This window comes from Nilaparvata lugens, chromosome 1 (assembly GCF_014356525.2).
Source record: "Nilaparvata lugens isolate BPH chromosome 1, ASM1435652v1, whole genome shotgun sequence".
NCBI lineage: Eukaryota > Metazoa > Arthropoda > Insecta > Hemiptera > Delphacidae > Nilaparvata > Nilaparvata lugens.
In genome coordinates, this window is record NC_052504.1 from 50349534 (window position 1) to 50369337 (window position 19804).

Below are 19804 nucleotides of genomic sequence, written 5' to 3' on the forward strand. Positions count from 1 at the left end.
GCGGCGGAAAAACGGAATTGGAAATGTCAGTAAATTTTCAAGTTTAGAACATTTCCAATTCAGCGGCCCCGCGAAAGCTACTATTGTCCCTGTCCTGTGTGCAGGCTGCTTTAGGTTCATAACGAGAAGACATAATATGGCAATGCAGTCGAAAGATTTCCTTTCAAATGTGAGTGGTTTTCAAATAATAGTAGCAAAAATAAACTGCCAATTGTTATTAATTTGGTCTACTAAAAGTAAATTTATTTTCCAACTACATGCTAGGTGATCAAGCTGGTCCAAAATTGTGATGTGTCGTTGAAAAGCATGAAATTATACGACCAAATTATAGCTATTAACAATGTGACTATGTAGTGTGACAACAACTTAAATATCTCTATATTCATCGGCATCTTCATCTTCTTTTCCTCCAATTTGTGATGATGTCATGCAATGCATAATTTTATTGAATTGGAATTGCAATTATCATCCACCCCTTCATCATCACCTAGGCTTAAAATACTGTAGAAAGCTGCCTGAATAAATGAATTGAAACTTGAATCTTATCACAAATGCATGGAATTATGTTATCTATGAAAGTTACATTACATATAGGTGACATCCATGTAGCATTCATATAGGTGATATCCACAGTGATAACATTGACTTTGGATTCAAGAGTATTTTAAAAACATCCCCAAAAGATATTTTCCAAAATACCTCGTCCATTTCGACAGGTATTGTATGAATAGGAATAGGTTGCCAATCGATGCGATCATTCCACTTGTGGCCAGTTGTCGGTGGATAGAGACCGGCCAGCACTGAGGCCGCACTCATCAGAGTTCGATCGACGTCGGTACTCTGAATGAAAATCTCGGTTCGGTTATAGACGGCATTCAACAGGCCTTGATAGCGTTTACGCAGCCAGATTCCTAGCGCGAATTCTTGTCTTTTTCCCTCCTGAAAAATAAAAGATGATAAATTAATAACAGGAATAAATATAGCATCACATCACGCAATTCAATTTTTGAAGCTATGTAAGTGTGACAGGAGACAATAATAATTATCAAATACGACTTGATAATGGAATTATGTATGTTGGAGCTGTGTGTCGAAGCAATGCTAGTCAGTAAGCAAGGGCGACAATAAGCTTGACATCACATTTAGTCTGTTCAGTTCGATTCATATTATCTTTTAAGCAAGAAAATCTGTCTTGAACCTGTTAATAAAAATCGTACGTGAAGTGTCAAGAAGAGTTTTTAATTTCAATAGTTGTCGAAACTCAATAAAGTGAGAGAATACATATACTCACATCTACAAGTTGTCCAAAACCTTCAGGCCAGTAACTGGGGCTTCGATAAGGATCTGTAGGGTAGGGTTCAATAATGGTTCGTTGGCCGTGTCTAAATACCTGGAAAAGAATTAACTTTTATTTATATCAAGAACATTTCTAATTCATGATTCAATTTTATATTTTCTAAATCTAGTGAATATGCGAGTTGTTTCTGTGATAATGCACGCTTCAGAAGAGGTTTCCAAATCAGAAATCACATAATCTATACAGTACCCTACTCTGCTCTGAAAGCCGAGAGACGATGTAAACAAACATGTGCGTATGCAAGCAAGTATTAATGAAATAATTAACGGTATCTCTATGACTTCACTTATTGTTCAGTCAACAAAATATGAAGAGGGAAAAGTTTGAAACACAATGTTTGACCCCGCAGCTCTTTTAAGGATAATAAGGGGGTAAAAATATAAAAATTGGTATAGCTAGATGAATTCCTTACGAGTTTTGTTCAGTAGTTTTGTGATATCTTCTTTCGTTTTCGAAATATACACTTTTAAAAGTGTAAAATCTTTGAGAAGACAGTTTTTTCCAAAATTTTGCACTTTTAGGGCTTTTTACTCAACAACACTGCATCGAAAAAATAAGTACGTTACTGAACGTTGGGTTGTAGAGCATTCAATTCTCTTCAATTTGATTTGTGTTCCAATTATTTTCTCTAAATTCTCCTGTCAATATTGATTTATTGTTGTTTAACCGAAGATTTTATACTCAACATTATAACGGTTGCAACAATCGTAGGAAAATGATTACCATGTTTACCTATTGCCAGAGAAAACTTTAGAATTGTATTCTGTGCTATTGTATAGCACACACAGGTACAAAGCATACAAAACACATGCACGCTCACCCGCCTCCCACTACATAGGGAGCTATAGTGAGGTCCACGTTATAATGGCAGTGTTTGATTAGCAATGGTTTTGCTATCCTTGTCTATCATTCAACAAAGCAGGTAGTACTATCATTTTCTAGCTCCGCAACAATGCCAACTCTGTTTTTGACAATGTAAAAATATAATCAATTAAGGCAAAGAATAAGCAACGCTGTTCTTCTATCTTTATCCACTGCTATTATAACGTGGACCTCACTATATATGAACGTTTCAAAACATTGATAATACAAATAACAGTATCTCAGTTTGTTCAAACTAACAACTGAGAAACCGCAATTATTTTATTAGCACAAATTTTTCTGAAAGTCGGGGAGTTTTTCTAGCTACAATAAGTTTTAAAATAGTCGAATCTGATGTAAAATTTGACGAAAAGCCCGATGAAACCAGTTCTAAGTTTGTAACTTCAGACCTGGAGGGTCGTCAGCAGGCTGTCTCCGCTAATGGTGTGAGGTCGAGGGGGGATTGGTGACCTGTGGGGTGCCCCAGGACTCTGTACTGGGGTCCCTGTTGTTCCTGATCATGATAAACGATGTCGCTCTTTCCAGACACAGGACAGTTGTATGCTATGCTGATGATACCTCATTATTAGACATCAATGGGGACTTGGCTGACCTGCGTGGACTGATGCAGGCATCAGAGGGGAGCGTGGCTGACTGGTTCAGAGCAAATAGATTTCTGCTTAGCAGCGAGAAGACCCAATCCATTGTGTTCAGCCTCAGGAATGGTGATCAGTACAACTTTCCCTCGGTGAAGCTCTTGGGATTTACAATGGATCGTAAGCTTGCTTGGGGAGATCACATTCAGGGTGTCTGTTGCAGGATCAATAGGGTGCTGTTCCTGCTGAGGAGTCTGAGAGGTTGCATCCCGAGGGCCCATCATCGCATGTGCTACTTTGCCTTCTTCCATAGTGTGATGGCTTATGGTATCACACTGTGGGGTGGTGCCACCGAGGTAAAAAGGATATTGCTGGTACAGAAGAAAGCCATAAGAATTTTGTGTGGGGCTGATTGTCTGGAAAATTACAAGCCACTACTTGTAAGGGAGCGCATAATGACAGTCTTCAACCTCTACATTTTCAGGTCTGCCATTACAGCTTCTCGGGGACTTGACGCCTTGCCTATCAGAGGTGACTTTCATCGGCATGACACCAGGAACAGGCATAGACTGAATCTCCCTTACTGTAGATTGGAGAGGACTCAGAGCAGCTTGGCCTACCAGCCGGTGAGGATCCTCAACAAGCTGCCCATTTCCGCCAGAGGTTTGCCTGACGTGGTCTTGAAGAGGAGACTGAAGACATTCCTGCATGATAATCCCTTTTACTCCTTAAGGGAATTTTTTGGATGTGACATGTAACATTCTCACAATAGTGCTTTTTCCTGCTGCTTCCTTGTTGTTTGTGTGAATATTTGTGTTTCGTTTTTACTTTCTGTAAGTTTTTCACGTTCTGACTGTTCATTTATGGATCTGGCTGATCGAAATGGCAGCCTCGAAGAGACAACACAGTTTGTGTGGTGCGTGTAGAAAAACGGTTAAAAATAGTGATAATGCTATGTTTTGTGATGGAATGTGTAATTATTGGTATCATATTGGTTGTGTGAACATTTCTTTAACTGAATATCAGAAAGTAGATGGGTTAAGTGACGGTTTCGTGTAGTATTGCGTAGCTTGCAAGGTTAAGGTTGCTTCAGTGCTGTCTGAACATGCAGGAACTGACAAAATCAAATCTAATAACGGAGAAAAAAGTAAATTTTCTGAAAATCTTACTATTATTCTCGATGAATTAGGTCGTCTAAGTGATAATTTCGTTGCATTGAGCGAGCGTGTAGGAAATGTTGAAAATTTAAGGTACTTATGCCCCAATACTTCTAGACGCGCTACAAACTTTTCGGATACATATGATTGTAATTCTATAAATAATGACGTGACTAACCATAGTTCTACAAATGTTGATGATTCTACTATATTTGAAGACAAAGTTGATGGGAACTTAGCTAACATTAACCTAAGTTCAAATCGACTACATAACCTAGATGTTATATCCCCTAGTAAAGAGAGGCATGAGAAACAAAGTGTAGGTAGACCTAATATGAACTCCAGCAAAATTTTGACTGCAAAAACCGCTGTTCAACAAAGCTTCACTTATGCTGATTCTGTCAAGTCCAAATTTCAAGATGAAAAAGTAATAGGAAGAATCTTAGCAGCGTTTCTAAACTAGTGACTGTTGGAGATAAGCCAGACAATTCATCAGGCCCTAAAATAAATAAATTTATTACAGGCAGTTCACACTGTGAGCATAAATTATCGACTGCAGGTAGGAAAGTTTTTCTATTTGTTTCTCGCTTTGGGCCTGATACAAATGTAATTGAGGTGAAAGACTATCTGAATAGTAAAAATATGATGTGGTACACTCACACAACTTTCCTTGCTCATATTTGAAACTACGATCAGACTTATGTATATGTGTATATATAATTGTTTTCAGAGAACTTTTTCTTTGTGTGAATTGTGAAATTCGATGATTTTTTCAGTCGTCATTTTTTTAAAGTCGTAAAAACAGCTGTTCTACAGATGAAATATCTCGACTATGTGTTCTTTTTATGAACTGCGCTACCTAACTACCTCATGCACGAGAAGGAGGTTAATAAGTCCATTTCTCAAGGATGGGGTGGACCCCCCATTGGTTTCCCATAAAGGAGACTCATGCCAGTTGATAGAGCTGATAAATAACTATACAGGGTATGAATTTGAAAAAAATCGGTCAAGTTATTTTCGAGAAAATCGTGAAAAACATGGTTTTTTAGTAATTATCCGTCATTTTTCTCAAGAATATTACGGAGCTCCTGCAATTTTCCCAGAAATGAGACTCATATCAGTTGATAGGGCTTATAAATAGCTATCCATGATATAAATTTGAAGAAAATCGTTAGAGCCATTCTCGAGAAAACCGTGAAAAACATGGTTTTTTAGTAATTATCCGCCATTTTTCTCAAGAATTTTACGGAGCTCCTGCAATTTTCCCAGAAATGAGACTCATGTCAGTTGATAGGGCATATAAATAGCTACCCATGATATAAGTTTGAGGAAAATCGTTAGAGCCGTTTTCGAGAAAACCGTGAAAAACATGGTTTTTTAGTAATTATCCGCCATCTTGAATTGAATTTTATTGAATTTCTTATTGTCGGATCCTCATGGTATAAGGACCTTAAGTTTAAAATTTCAAGTCAATCGGTTAATTAGGAATGGAGTTATGGTGTTCACAGACATACACACACACACAGACCAATACCCAAAAATCATGTTTTTGGACTCAGGGGACCTTGAAACGTATAGAAAACTTGAAATTAGGGTACCTTAATTTTTTCTGGAAAGCAATACTTTCTAAAAGCAATACTTTACTAAAAAACAAGCTGACGGTTGAGAAGTTGAATGCGAAATTCCCAGAGGAGTATTCATCATTCAAAATAGGAGTGCCTTACAGTTTGTTGAGTGAGGTGTATGATTCTGACTTTTGGCCAAGTGACATTCTGGTATCCAAGTTTTTCAATAGAGGAAGGAAACAACCTGAAGCAGGTGATTTAAACTCCATTCGCCCGAAGCAAATAGATGTGAATTAGTTCACCTGGACGCTCAGAGTGAGGATAATTATTCCCTATCCAATTTTAAAATGATATTTGTAAATGTGCAATGCTTAAGATCAAAAATTAATTTGGTTTCTCTCTTTGTTGGAAAGTCATATCCAGATGTTTTGTGTATAAGTGAACATCATATTCTTGGCCAGGAGATTGAATTCTACAATTCTATTGAACATTTGAAATTTGGAGCAGGATACTTTCACTCAAATCACAAGAATGGAGGAACTGCAGTCTATCTAAGAGAGAATTTATTGTCTAGTCCTGTCGACGTGAGTATGTTTTGTAGGGAACTTGACATTGCTATCTGGAGTAAAACTCGAAAAATACAATGCAATTGTCATCGCAGTTTATCGTTCCCCAAATGGTAATGTTGAGCATTTTTTCACTGCCATGGACAATTGTTTGGCAAGCCTGAACAAGTTGAACATGCCTATAGTCCTTGGCGGAGACGTAAATATCCACTTGAATGAAGAAAACAGCATATATCACACATTCAGGTGTCTGCTGCAAAGTCATGGATTGTACATCTCGAGTCATGCTCCAACTAGAGATGACAACTGCTTGGATACCATTGCAACCTCTCTTGACTCCTGGAACTATGAAGTGGACATCCAGGATCCTATGATTGCTGATCATGCCGCTGTCATAATGAAAATGTGGCTGAAGTCGGTGAGTGAACCTTCAGATTCTGTACCTTAATATTCCAATTACTTTGAATCTTCTAGAAAAATTGACCCTGAGAGGATTCCACAACTTAAAGCAGCCTTGGCCAACTTAGACTGGACCGAAATTCTGTCTGGCCCAATGGATGACCCAGAAGAGCTCTTCAACTTATTTTTTAAAGAATTCTCTAACGTGTTTGACAGAATCTTTCCTGCGAAAATGAAAAGAGCCATCTGGCCCAGGAAATAAATTCATGTAGGCAAAAAAGTAATGCCTGGTACGCCAGTACGCCCGGGTTACTTCAGCTACAGAGTTTTGTCTTGGCTCTGGATTGCAGAAGGAAACCTTGTCTCGATGAGGAAGAGAGGAAGAACATCCTTAATCAATACATTAAGGCAAAGATGGTGGACCTTGCAAAACGGAAGGCTAACATTAGCTCAATCAATCAGGCTAATAGCAAATGTAAAGCTGCTTGGGACCTAGTAAAAAGTATTTGGGGACCAAGCAAGCAAAGTTTGAAGCCCAGAGTCAGAGCAAGCCCTGATGAATTCAATAATTTCCTGATACAGGAGGTGGAAAAAATTGTCAGTGCCCCACCAGAAACAGACAGATCGCAGGTGGCTGCTGGCAGACTCTTTCAGCAACCCAGAGATGGGACTGTAGAAATGGAGGACTGGGACCCAGTAACACCAGAAGACATTATTCAAATGGTGAGTCACTTCAGAAATAAAAAGACTCAAGATATCTATAGTATGTCAGTGGACCTGTTGAAATCTATTATTGATGTCATTGCCCATCCTCTTAGTGTGGTGTTGAATGCATGCCTTAGCAAAGGATATATCCCCACAGCCCTAAAACTGGCTAGAACATTGCCTATCTTCAAGAAGGGTGACCCTACAGCCCTGAAAAGTTACAGGCCAATTTCTATTATTCCCGCACTGGCCAAGATCTTTGAAGCCTTTAAGCCTTTATGAAGATTCAACTAATGGACCACTTGAGAGCAATAACCTATTTTCAAGTGTGCAGCATGGTTTCAGGCGCGGTAAATCAACAGTCACAGCTGTTTCCAAGCTGGTGTGTGACATCCTAGATTCTTTTGAAGAGGGGGCATTTGAGTGTGTCCCGCATGATATTCTGCTGGAGAAACTTGCAGTGTATAGAGTTGTGGGTCGGGTCCTTGCCCTCCTGGGATCCTATCTAACAGACAGAAGGCAGATCCTTTCGCTGGAGGGAGTGAACTCAGGTCCTCTAAAGGTTAATCATGGGGTGCCACAAGGATCAGTGATTGGACCCCTCCTTTTTCTGATTATGGTCAATGACCTTGGTTTGCTGGGAGGCATCCTACTATTTGCTGACGACACCACAATCTTTGCCAGAGGGAGAACACCAGTGTTGGCGCAGAGTGCGGCTGCAGATATTTTTGGACTAGCCAAACAGTGGTTCACCAACAATAAGCTGAGTCTAAATGAAGACAAGACACAAGAGACTACATGTAGCCTCAGTACAAACTAGCTCATCAATCGCACTGAGGTCAAGCTACTAGGATTTACGCTGGATTCAAGACTCACCTGGGGTAGCCACACCAACAAGCTTTGTCTGAAGCTATCCAGGGTGATATTTCTACTCAGACGTCTAAAGCCTCTTATTTCTAGGAAACATCTTGTTGAAGTCTACTTTGCCTTGTTCCACAGCCATTTTATTTACGGACTGTAAATGTGGGGACATGCGCCCGGATGTAATGATGTGCTTCTTCAATAGAAACAGGCTTTGAGAATTTTGGACTCAGCAGGATACCTTGATCACTGTCGGCCGGCTTCATCAGACTGGGTATCTATACGGTGTTCAACCAGTATATTCGGCTCTCCTTGCTACACATAAAAAGTTATATTATTACTCAATGACAAGAAGAGCCGATAAGCATTCGTATAATACCAGAGGGAAAGCTAAAATTGATGTACCCTTCTGCAGATTGAACAAGAAAAGAGACTCTCCCTGTACTAGCACAGAAGATCTTTAACGCGCTGCCAGACATGGTGAGGGATCTGGATGACAGTGAGGGATCAAGATGACAGAAGTTTTGGTGGAAGGATTAGAGCCTGGCTGCGTTGGATGCCATTCTACTCTGTGGCTGAATACTTTAAGGTCGACAAGTCTTTAATTTGAATCAAGTGATTTAGAATCCGACCGAACATCTCGATCCATTTTTAAGCTTTAAAAACTTTAATGTTTTGACAAGGTTTGTAAAAAATTCTACAATCAATGATGCCCAAATTAGGTCTGAATATAGAAAGACGCCGTCCATCCAGGAAGCTGGTCAATGACATAGGACAGAAGTATGAAATTGTTTTTTTTATTTCTTTTGATGTGTTTCCTTATGGACATGCCCTAGAGTCATGTCTGTGCAATGAACAAAACCATTATTATTATTCCCGTGAGCTATTTGAAAAAATGCACAAAAAGTGCAATTGTTATGTTTAGAAGTTAACTTGTTCACTTAGTGTTTAATAGGTATTTTAAACTATTAGATTTTATAGCATTATAAATTTTAGAGTAAAAATATTTGGTTTTGTAATAGCCTAGTCTCTTTAAAAGCAACAAATTTCTATTCTATTCTATGAGATATAAAATATCTCAAAAACTAGGCTATTAACAATACAAACTTGAAACCGGTTTTATTGGATTCCTCATCTTAAGAAATTTGCATGAGATTGGATTATTTTAGAACCTATTGTAGCCTTGAAAATATTATAAAAAAATAGGAAGCAATAAAAAAATAAACTTTTCTTCCCATGTTTGTGCAGCTTTGATACATAGCACAAAGCACATACACATATACATAGCCTATAGCACAGAGGAAAGAAGCACTACGTGTATGCTTATTCCGTGCCTATAGCCTCTTCAACGATTAAAAATTTTGTTATTAATTCATTATTACATTTTTGTTTAAAACCGACAATAATTGTAATACATGGTTGAACTCGTCTTGAACTCCCATATTCATCTACGTAGGTCTCAATGCTGGATTCTGAGGCCTATATACTCAAGTGCCCCACAGCCGTGGGGTGTTTCAAAACACCCCAGTTAGGTAAATTTTGCTCTAGCTTGATTGTTCAATTGGCTGCACTGCTGACCGTTACAGTACCTTCAAACTAGTGCATGAGTGGGCGGACCAAATTGAAAAACCAGTTCTGCGCCGCTAATTGTACGTGTAAGATATCTTCAATTGTCTTTGGGGTGTCGGCTACACCCCACGCGACTATTAAAGTAACTTTTTTTGAAGTATTGGGGTGTTTGTAGCACCCCGTGCGATCACTTGTGAATGTTTTTGGACAGTAGTTCAGCAAGTATTTTTGTTTTATAGGTGTATTCAGTTGAAAATTTTTGAAAATGTCATATAATAACGTCATAGACGTTAGTGATGAAAATCATGTGGGGAGAATTGAACATGATCTTTTCAATGAACTTAGTGAAAGTGATGATCGATTTAGTGAAGTTTTAGCTGAATCAGACCATGATGAAGTAGATCACGTCAGTGCTGAGTCTATTCATGAGACTGATAGTGATTTCTCTCCAGCTGACGACAGTGATGCCGATCCTGATTTTGTTCTCCAAAGGCCTGGAACTTCATTTGTGTACGAGTCTGCTGATGAACTAGATTTCGAGGAACCACAAACCAAAGTACAAAAAACCGAATTACAGGAAAATTATACTAGTGCCAATGTTGATGCAATTATTGAAGCTGTAGTAAAAAATACTGTGAATCAAGGAAACGAGGAAAATGTAGTTACTAGTCATAGGGAAAAGAACTATTTTCTGGGGAAAGACAGGAAAACTGTGTGGAAAAAGAAATGCAATAAAACTGCAAATATTCGCACACGATCAGAAAACATAGTGAGACAATTACCAGGACCAATAAGAGATGCCAAAAATACAAAAACACCAATAGAATGCTTCAATTTATTCATCGATGATAAGATAATACAGATTATTACTTCATGTACGAATATTTTCATAGAAAAGCTGATTGCCAGGTACTCTAGGGAGAGAGATTGCAAGTTGACTGATCCCTCTGAAATAAGAGCTTTTATAGGACTTTTAATTTTTGCTGGTTCAATTCGCTCTTCTCGTCAGAACCTTCAAGAGCTATGGAGCAAAGATGGCACTGGCTTGGAGGTTTTCCATGGAACAATGAGTCTGAAACGATTTTTATTTCTTTTGGAATCTGTGAGATTTGATGATATCAATGATAGAGAGGAAAGACGCAAGGTGGATAAACTTGCTCCATTTAGAGAGATCTGTGAATTATTTGTGGATGAGTGTGAAAAAAATTATTCAATGGGAGCATTTGTAACAATTGATGAGCAACTTGTTCCATTCAGAGGGCATTGCTCTATCAGACAATATATTAAGAATGAGCCAGCTAAATACGGCATCAAAGTGCAAACAATGGTTGACTCTAAGACATTTTATGTGAAGACTATGGAGGTGTATGTTGGCAAACAGCCAGAAGGTAGTCCTTATGAACTTTCAAACAGTCCGACAGATGTGGTTCTACGTTTGACGAGTACAATTCAGAACAGTGGGTGGAATATCACAGCTGATAACTGGTACAGCAGCATTCCCTTAGCCAATCAGTTATTAGATAAGAAGCTCACATACGTTGGGACATTGAGAAAAAATAAGCCACAAATCCCATCAGAAATGATCAGTAAAAAAGAGAGAAGCATATGAATCAATATTTTGGCTTCCAAGAGAAGTTAACTCTTGTATCATATGCCCCCAAACGAAACCGAAGTGTTGTATTGATTTCAAGTTTCCATCATGATGACGATATTGATCCCTCCACTGTTTTCCAGAAAAAACCCAGTATAACATTTTATAATTCAAACAAAGCTGGTGTTGATGTGGTAGACCAGAAGTGTGGAAATTATACAACAGCTAGGAGATCCAACAGGTGGCCCTTAGTGCTGTTCTACAGGTTTTTGGACATAGCTGGAATAAATGCTGAAGTCATTCACTTATTCAACAATTACGACACACGAGTGGAAAGAAGATTGTTCTTGAAAGAAATTTCACTGGAGTTGATAAAGTCACTGGCTTCAACAAGAACAACCCTGCAGAATCTACCCAAGGAAACCCGACAGTCAGCTCAAAGAATTGCTGGTGGAGAGCAACACAGATTACCGTCAACTCCAATTGCTGGTGGAGAGCAACACAAATCACTGCCAACTCTACCTGCTGCTGGTACTACTAAAAAACCAAAAAGATGTACGATATGCCCAAGAAATAAAGTGTCACAAAGTAAAATTGTGACGGAAAATATTGTTAAATAATTAATAATATTGAAGAAAGACGCTCGGCTATCAGCAACGCTAGCCGACCGCGGAGATAAGGAAGGTACCGATGGCGCACCATCTTCCGCGCATCGAGACGATTTCCACCGCCTCCGGCGGCGGCACAACTCCATCCCCTCCACTTTGGGGGAGTATTTAAAGGCCGGACGAGCCCCAGACCACAGCATTCCGCTCACAACCTTCCTGCTCCTGTACAGCGGCCCGTTGGCTGCCGTACGTCCCCGACCTCCTGCCCTGGTACAGCGGCCGTTGGCTGCCGTACGTCCCTAACCTTCCATCTCCCTAGGGCACAGCGGACCGTTGTCTGCCGTCCCTGTCCTCCCATCTACCTAGGGCACAGCGGACCGTGTCTGCCGTCCCTGTCCTCCCATATACCTAGGGCACAGCGGACCGTTGTCTGCCGTCCCTGTCCTCCCATCTCCCTAGGGCACAGCGGACCGTGTCTGCCGTCCCTGTCCTCCAATTCCCCCAGGGCACAGCGGACCGTTGTCTGCCGTCCCTGACCTCCCATTCCCCCAGGGCACAGCGGACCGTTGTCTGCCGTCCCTGACCTCCCATTTCCCTAGGGCACAGCGGACCGTTGTCTGCCGTCCCTATTCTTTCCATCCCCTCAGGGCACAGCGGACCGTTGTCTGCCGTCCCTATTCTTCCTTCTCCCCAGGCACAGCGGACCGTTGTCTGCCGTCCCTATTCTTCCTTCTCCCCAGGGCACAGCGGACCGTTGTCTGCCGTCCCTATTCTTCCTTCTCCCCAGGGCACAGCGGACCGTTGTCTGCCGTCCCTATTCTTCCTTCTCCCCAGGGCACAGCGGACCGTTGTCTGCCGTCCCTATCCTGTCTGTCCTTCCTTTTCCTACTTCACTGGAGCGGAACCGAGGCCGTAAGGCCGATACAAAATTACATCAAAGTGGTGTCATCAGAGAAGAGAGCGACCTTCACGCCGTCAGAAGCACCAGGAGGTGCTGTTCACGCCAGCTGAGGCACAAAGAAGAAGGAAGAGGAACTTCGACTTGCCTCCTTTCCCCGCCCACATTACGACTGAGCGAAGTCATCCAGGAGCAACACCTGGGTATCAATCACCCACCTCTGAAGCTACTCAGGGTGTACGTGATAGATTGGCGCCCGCACTTGGGGCACGAGGCAACGAAGTGAGAATCATCATGAGTGAACAAGGCGAGGCTGATTCAGATGCTCAACACCAGGAGCTGACAGAGGATCAGTCGGTCGAGGACATAAACCCCGAGGTGATAGCCGACCCCAGAGTTTCCTGGATCTATAGATTGAAAAAGGATGAGGCATTCAATCTTCTACAAGATTGGGGCATAGTGTCATCTGGAACACTTGCTGAGTTGAGAAAGTTGTTAGTAGAACAACATAAGAAGATGGCAGTACGTTATCCCAGCCCAAGACCCGGCATAATGAGCGGAAGCAGTGGGGAAACTAAACACTTGGTGACAGGTACCCATACTGAGGTTAGAACCAATATTCACACAAACCCCCTCATGGACCCAGGGGCGGTATGTGACAAGGTAAGAAGCTGGAGACTGTCATTCGACGGCCAATCAGATGCTCCCAGCTTCTTGGAAAGGCTAGACGAGCTACAACAAGCCTATGGGCTCACTGGCAACCAGCTACTAGTCGCGCTGCCTGAATTACTGGTTGGTAAAGCTACTCTATGGATGCGTAATCGTCGTGACCAGTGGAAATCATGGGACAATTTTGTGACAGATTTCATATCACGCTACTACCCACTTACCTATGAGGAGGACCTCGAGAATCTAATTCAGGCAAGGAAGCAAAAGGAAGGTGAATCGTTTGACGAATTTCTCGAAGATGTACTGACACTCATGAGGCGTCGAGGAGGTTTTACAGACGAGAATAAATTACAGAGAGTGTATAAGAATCTCCTCCCACGGTACAAATTGTATATTCGGCAATCAGACGTTCATAGTATCAACGAATTGGAAAAATTCGCGAGGGAGTATGAACAAATAAAAGCAGAGGAGAAACAGAATAGACAGAATTCGAGAGTTCACATGATTGAGGACACGAAAAAGATTACAAGGCTCAAGGTTGAGACAGTTATAACCCCTACTAGTAACAGACCATCTCTTAGTGAGTCTGAACCCATGTGTGGGCAATACAAGAGACCGGGGCACTGGAGATCACACTGTCACGATATTCCACCATGTAAAAGGAGCGGAAAGAGAGCAATGATATGTGTCTGTGATGTGCAGAAGGAGAATAAAACTCCGAACAAGACAGCAGTGATGCGAACGGCACACAGGATTCCTGTGATTGAAGAGTCATCAAGGGACAACAGACTATTCATTACTGTGACAATCGGAGGTAAAAAGTGTCGGGCATTGCTAGATAGTGGCGCTGAAGCTAATCATATGAGTAATGAGGTTTATGAAGTTCTCCAAAAAATAGGGATGATAAGGAAGGTACCAACTCATCACCACGCAATATTAGCTGATGGACGATCTACCCCATTAAATGGGAAGCTGACAACTAATGTCACTATAGGACAAATCACAGTTCCACTAGTGGCGTCTATACTGGATGGACTTGGACAAGAGTTGCTATTAGGCATGGAATTTATGCGTGAAAACAGGGTGAATATTCACACATTCACGAGAGAGGTAGAGTGGGATCCTCCCCAACTGAATCCTACAAGTCCGCTAATAATGTCGCGATCTCTCTTATTGGGGACTAAGACAACAGCAGTCCCAACAATATCAGCTGTACAATCCGAATCTCAGGACAACAAGGATTGCGACAAAAGGATATTCATGCAGTTTGGTTTGAACAGAGTCGAACCCAATGCCTTGATTGATAGAAAGGCAGAGATGTCATATATTCCAAGGCAAGAATCCTGGGGCAACATTGTGATGGATCACAGGGATGAGATGACTGAGTATGAACGGCAGGCCACGATTCATGCCCCAGCCACCAATACAAGTGGTGAATCCGAGAGGGATGTGGAAGAGTCAATACCACCCCCTACTGTCATGGATGTGGAGGGGTCAATACCCTCCTCAACTGAAATGGATGTGGAAGAGCAAACACAGTCTTCGACTGTCAAAGAGGTAGTCTCACAGTCCCAGGATCCCAAACCAGGACTCTCAAGGAATAAGGATCCAGTGTTGTGTCACCGAGTCTCGACACCTGGCAAGCGCAAACGGGCCGGCAAGCCACGCATAAAAGTCCGATTATCGAATGGACGATGTAAATATGTACCTGTTGACCAGGTATAGATGAAGCTCATAGCGAGTGTCATACACCTCTAAAGGTGATGCCTGAGAGGTGTACACCTCTTAAGGTGATGCCTAGATGGCTCACGCCTTTGAAGGTGGTGCCATAGAGGGCTCCGACCCCCCCCCCCCCAAGTAGGAGTGGGGTGTCACAAAGTAAAATTGTGACGGAAAATATTGTTAAATAATTAATAATATTGAAGAAAGACGCTCGGCTATCAGCAACGCTAGCCGACCGCGGAGATAAGGAAGGTACCGATGGCGCACCATCTTCCGCGCATCGAGACGATTTCCACCGCCTCCGGCGGCGGCACAACTCCATCCCCTCCACTTTGGGGGAGTATTTAAAGGCCGGACGAGCCCCAGACCACAGCATTCCGCTCACAACCTTCCTGCTCCTGGTACAGCGGCCCGTTGGCTGCCGTACGTCCCCGACCTCCTGCCCTGGTACAGCGGCCCGTTGGCTGCCGTACGTCCCTAACCTTCCATCTCCCTAGGGCACAGCGGACCGTTGTCTGCCGTCCCTGTCCTCCCATCTACCTAGGGCACAGCGGACCGTTGTCTGCCGTCCCTGTCCTCCCATATACCTAGGGCACAGCGGACCGTTGTCTGCCGTCCCTGTCCTCCCATCTCCCTAGGGCACAGCGGACCGTTGTCTGCCGTCCCTGTCCTCCCATCTACCTAGGGCACAGCGGACCGTTGTCTGCCGTCCCTGTCCTCCCATCTACCTAGGGCACAGCGGACCGTTGTCTGCCGTCCCTGTCCTCCCATCTCCCTAGGGCACAGCGGACCGTTGTCTGCCGTCCCTGTCTTCCCATCTCCCTAGGGCACAGCGGACCGTTGTCTGCCGTCCCTGACCTCCCATCTCCCTAGGGCACAGCGGACCGTTGTCTGCCGTCCCTGTCCTCCAATTCCCCCAGGGCACAGCGGACCGTTGTCTGCCGTCCCTGACCTCCCATTCCCCCAGGGCACAGCGGACCGTTGTCTGCCGTCCCTGTCCTCCCATCTCCCTAGGGCACAGCGGACCGTTGTCTGCCGTCCCTATTCTTTCCATCCCCTCAGGGCACAGCGGACCGTTGTCTGCCGTCCCTATTCTTCCTTCTCCCCAGGGCACAGCGGACCGTTGTCTGCGTCCCTATTCTTTCCATCCCCTCAGGGCACAGCGGACCGTTGTCTGCCGTCCCTATTCTTCCTTCTCCCCAGGGCACAGCGGACCGTTGTCTGCCGTCCTATTCTTCCTTCTCCTCAGGGCACAGCGGACCGTTGTCTGCCGTCCCTATTCTTCCTTCTCCCCAGGGCACAGCGGACCGTTGTCTGCCGTCCCTATTCTTTCCATCCCCTCAGGGCACAGCGGACCGTTGTCTGCCGTCCCTATTCTTCCTTCTCCCCAGGGCACAGCGGACCGTTGTCTGCGTCCCTATTCTTTCCATCCCCTCAGGGCACAGCGGACCGTTGTCTGCCGTCCCTATTCTTCCTTCTCCCCAGGGCACAGCGGACCGTTGTCTGCCGTCCCTATTCTTCCTTCTCCTCAGGGCACAGCGGACCGTTGTCTGCCGTCCCTATTCTTCCTTCTCCCCAGGGCACAGCGACCGTTGTCTGCCGTCCCTATTCTTCCTTCTCCCCAGGGCACAGCGGACCGTTGTCTGCCGTCCCTATTCTTCCTTCTCCCCAGGGCACAGCGGACCGTTGTCTGCCGTCCCTATTCTTCCTTCTCCCCAGGGCACAGCGGACCGTTGTCTGCCGTCCCTATCCTGTCTGTCCTTCCTTTTCCTACTTCACTGGAGCGGAACCGAGGCCGTAAGGCCGATACAAAATTACATCAAAGTGGTGTCATCAGAGAAGAGAGCGACCTTCACGCCGTCAGAAGCACCAGGAGGTGCTGTTCACGCCAGCTGAGGCACAAAGAAGAAGGAAGAGGAACTTCGACTTGCCTCCTTTCCCCGCCCACATTACGACTGAGCGAAGTCATCCAGGAGCAACACCTGGGTATCAATCACCCACCTCTGAAGCTACTCAGGGTGTACGTGATAAAAGACATAAAGATCAAGACCTCCTGTGCAAAGTGTCAACATCCAATGTGCCTCCGACACATGAAAACCGTCTGTGACAATTGCCTTAACTAGGAGATTGATTCTGATTCAAATAAAATGTAAGTTGAACATGGCCTAAATTTACGTCAATTTTTAGATCAATATGGAGTTACCTATCCAGTAAAAATTTCTGTTATACGCTTACACATATATAAATTGGTCATATTTGGATATGAGCTGCCTTGTCATGAAAACCATTATTCGTTTAAAATTCATAGGATTAATTTAGTATGATTTATATTCAATGCAATGAAACATTAGAAACAGGAAAAACATTATTCTGAATAAATATATTTTTTACAAAACTTGTACAAATACAGCTTGACTTGAAAATAATATGGTAATCTTTTTATTAAAAATCTGATAATTATAAACTAAATTTAGAAATTGCATAAGTGTAAGTCCATTTTATTGTTGAAAAATAGTTTCTTCTCTTAGTAACGAAAAGAAAAGCAGTTATGAATTTTATCATTTGGGGTGTTCTAAACACCCCATGCGAGCACTTGTGTTTCAAAAAGCTGCGCGACCACTTAAGGGTTAATGAAGGGCAACGTTATCCAGCGTTGGCAAATTACCAGTCTACAAACTGGTGCAGGTTGACGTTAGCCTTTTTTGGGACACAATGTAGATGCAATATTACAAAATATACTTACCACATTTGACGCTATCACTTGTCCGTATGGTTCCATTCTTTTCAAACTTTGTCTTGATATTACTGTTGTTGAGAAACATAACAAGGCGATAATAAAACAAAAAATCGATGTCATGGTAAGTCCTTGTGATAAATTGTAAACAATATGTTAATGTTATATTATAGTATAAGTTGAAAAATAAGTGTACCGTCCAAATTACAAACCCTAACCATAAAAGGGAGAGCTTAAAAATATGTAAATAGTAATTGGAACGATTGAATCCAACTTTCCATAATTATCATTGTTAAGTACTTATATTTTCTATTACTATGAACTGAACATGTAAAATTAATCTTAACACATAAAAACAATAAAATAATGTAATAAAATTTTCCACATAATTGAACAAGATAGTTCAGAAAACTTCGGCTCTCGGCAACCATACCACAGTATACATACAGTATAGTAACTTGGCTAATACCCTGACGCAAAAATCCGCCATCTTGTTAGGAAGCGCCGCATTGTAATATTGATGGTAGGTTCGGATCACGTTAATGATCCGGATCCTTTGATCTCGTTCACTGTCACAAGCCAATCAGAAGACCAGGATTGGAACTTCCTAAGGACGTGTCTAGTATTTGCGTCATGTAAAAAGCATTGGTTAGATAATTATAAGGAACTATAAAGACTTATATTATTTTTATAGTTCCCTAGTTAGATAGGCGTTTGATTACAAGTTTTCATTCTGTGGTATGGTCACAGAATACCACAATTTTTAATTTTATTTTTCCTCCACCTACTGTCTAAAGTACTTACTTTACTCCCTGAAACATAATACTAAAGTGTCACTTTTTCGCTCTAGGTAGTAAAAAACAGAAAAACTCCCTAGGGAGTAAAAGTGACTCCATTTAAATAACATGGGAAGCATCTCTATTTAAAAAACTTACATGGTAATAGGTTAGAAGGTCTAAGCTCAGATGAGAAAGCGTAATAGAGGTGTCTGTCATTGAGTCAACTGAATTCAATACCACAACCAGAAATTTGATCAATTCATGAAATATTGTTTGTATGATATTATATTCTTAATATTGGTAGACGATAAAAATTTATACAATTTTTAAAATATTTTATTCTATTCAAAATACCAGCCAACAAATATTTTTGATCTGCATTCTGCAATTCAAATCTGAACCGCGTCAGCCATCTGAGTCAGCCATTTTTGGTAGCTCAGCTGATATGATTGTTACAACTTTGGCCGATAGATAGCGCAATCAGCAGTGCCTATCAGACGACCGGTTTTTAGGTTTTAGTTTTTAGGTTATGTTTTAGGAAACATTGTCACCAATACGTAAGTTATTAGAATGATTTAATTTGCAGTTTCTATAAAAAAATGAAGATGGAGGAAAAATATTGTGTACATCACGAGCGAAAAATACTTTTTCTCCCTCAGGAAAATTGTTGCCCTCGGCTTCGCCTCGGGCTTCAAACTTTTTCCCTCAGGGAGAAAAAGTCGTACTTTTCACTCTAGATATACAAATAACTATTATTGAACATTTTTATGTGACCATACCACAGAATAGGTACGGAATAAAAATTCTACTTCTACTTAAAGTATAACAAGAATGTTATAAAATTGGAAACTTTTATGGTTTGGGTTATATTGAGTACCTAATAGAGCCCAAAATATTTCCAATATAGCTTTTATTATAGACTGAAATATGTTATTAATGATTATATTGTTAGCTTACTCAGCAAAAGATTTCAATATTCAGCCTTATCCAGTAACTTATATTTTATTTTTATTTTCATTACTATCATAGGCTGTCTATTTCCAACTCAAAACTTAGGTTTCTTTATGGCTGATAAATAATAAGTTAGCATAGTAAGACCCAAATACCTTAAAGATGTATCTCTTTAAGGTCTTTGGTAAGACCATGTCATATCATAACAAATCTGTG

General features: G+C 41.9%; 1 protein-coding gene across 1 annotated transcript in view; it reads right to left on the minus strand.

Annotated features, from left to right (window-relative positions):
• LOC111061075 (prostatic acid phosphatase-like) overlaps window positions 1–18298 on the minus strand; it is a 29765-nt gene extending 11467 nt beyond the window's left edge. The window contains exons 1-3 of the mRNA XM_039436018.1: window positions 17868–18298; window positions 1292–1390; window positions 700–939 (exon numbers count right to left, since the gene is read on the minus strand). Coding sequence (XP_039291952.1) covers window positions 700–939; window positions 1292–1390; window positions 17868–17981 — 453 coding nt within the window. The 5' untranslated portion in view covers window positions 17982–18298. The remainder of the gene's footprint in view (window positions 1–699; window positions 940–1291; window positions 1391–17867) is intronic.
• Window positions 18299–19804: the final 1506 nt, after the last annotated feature.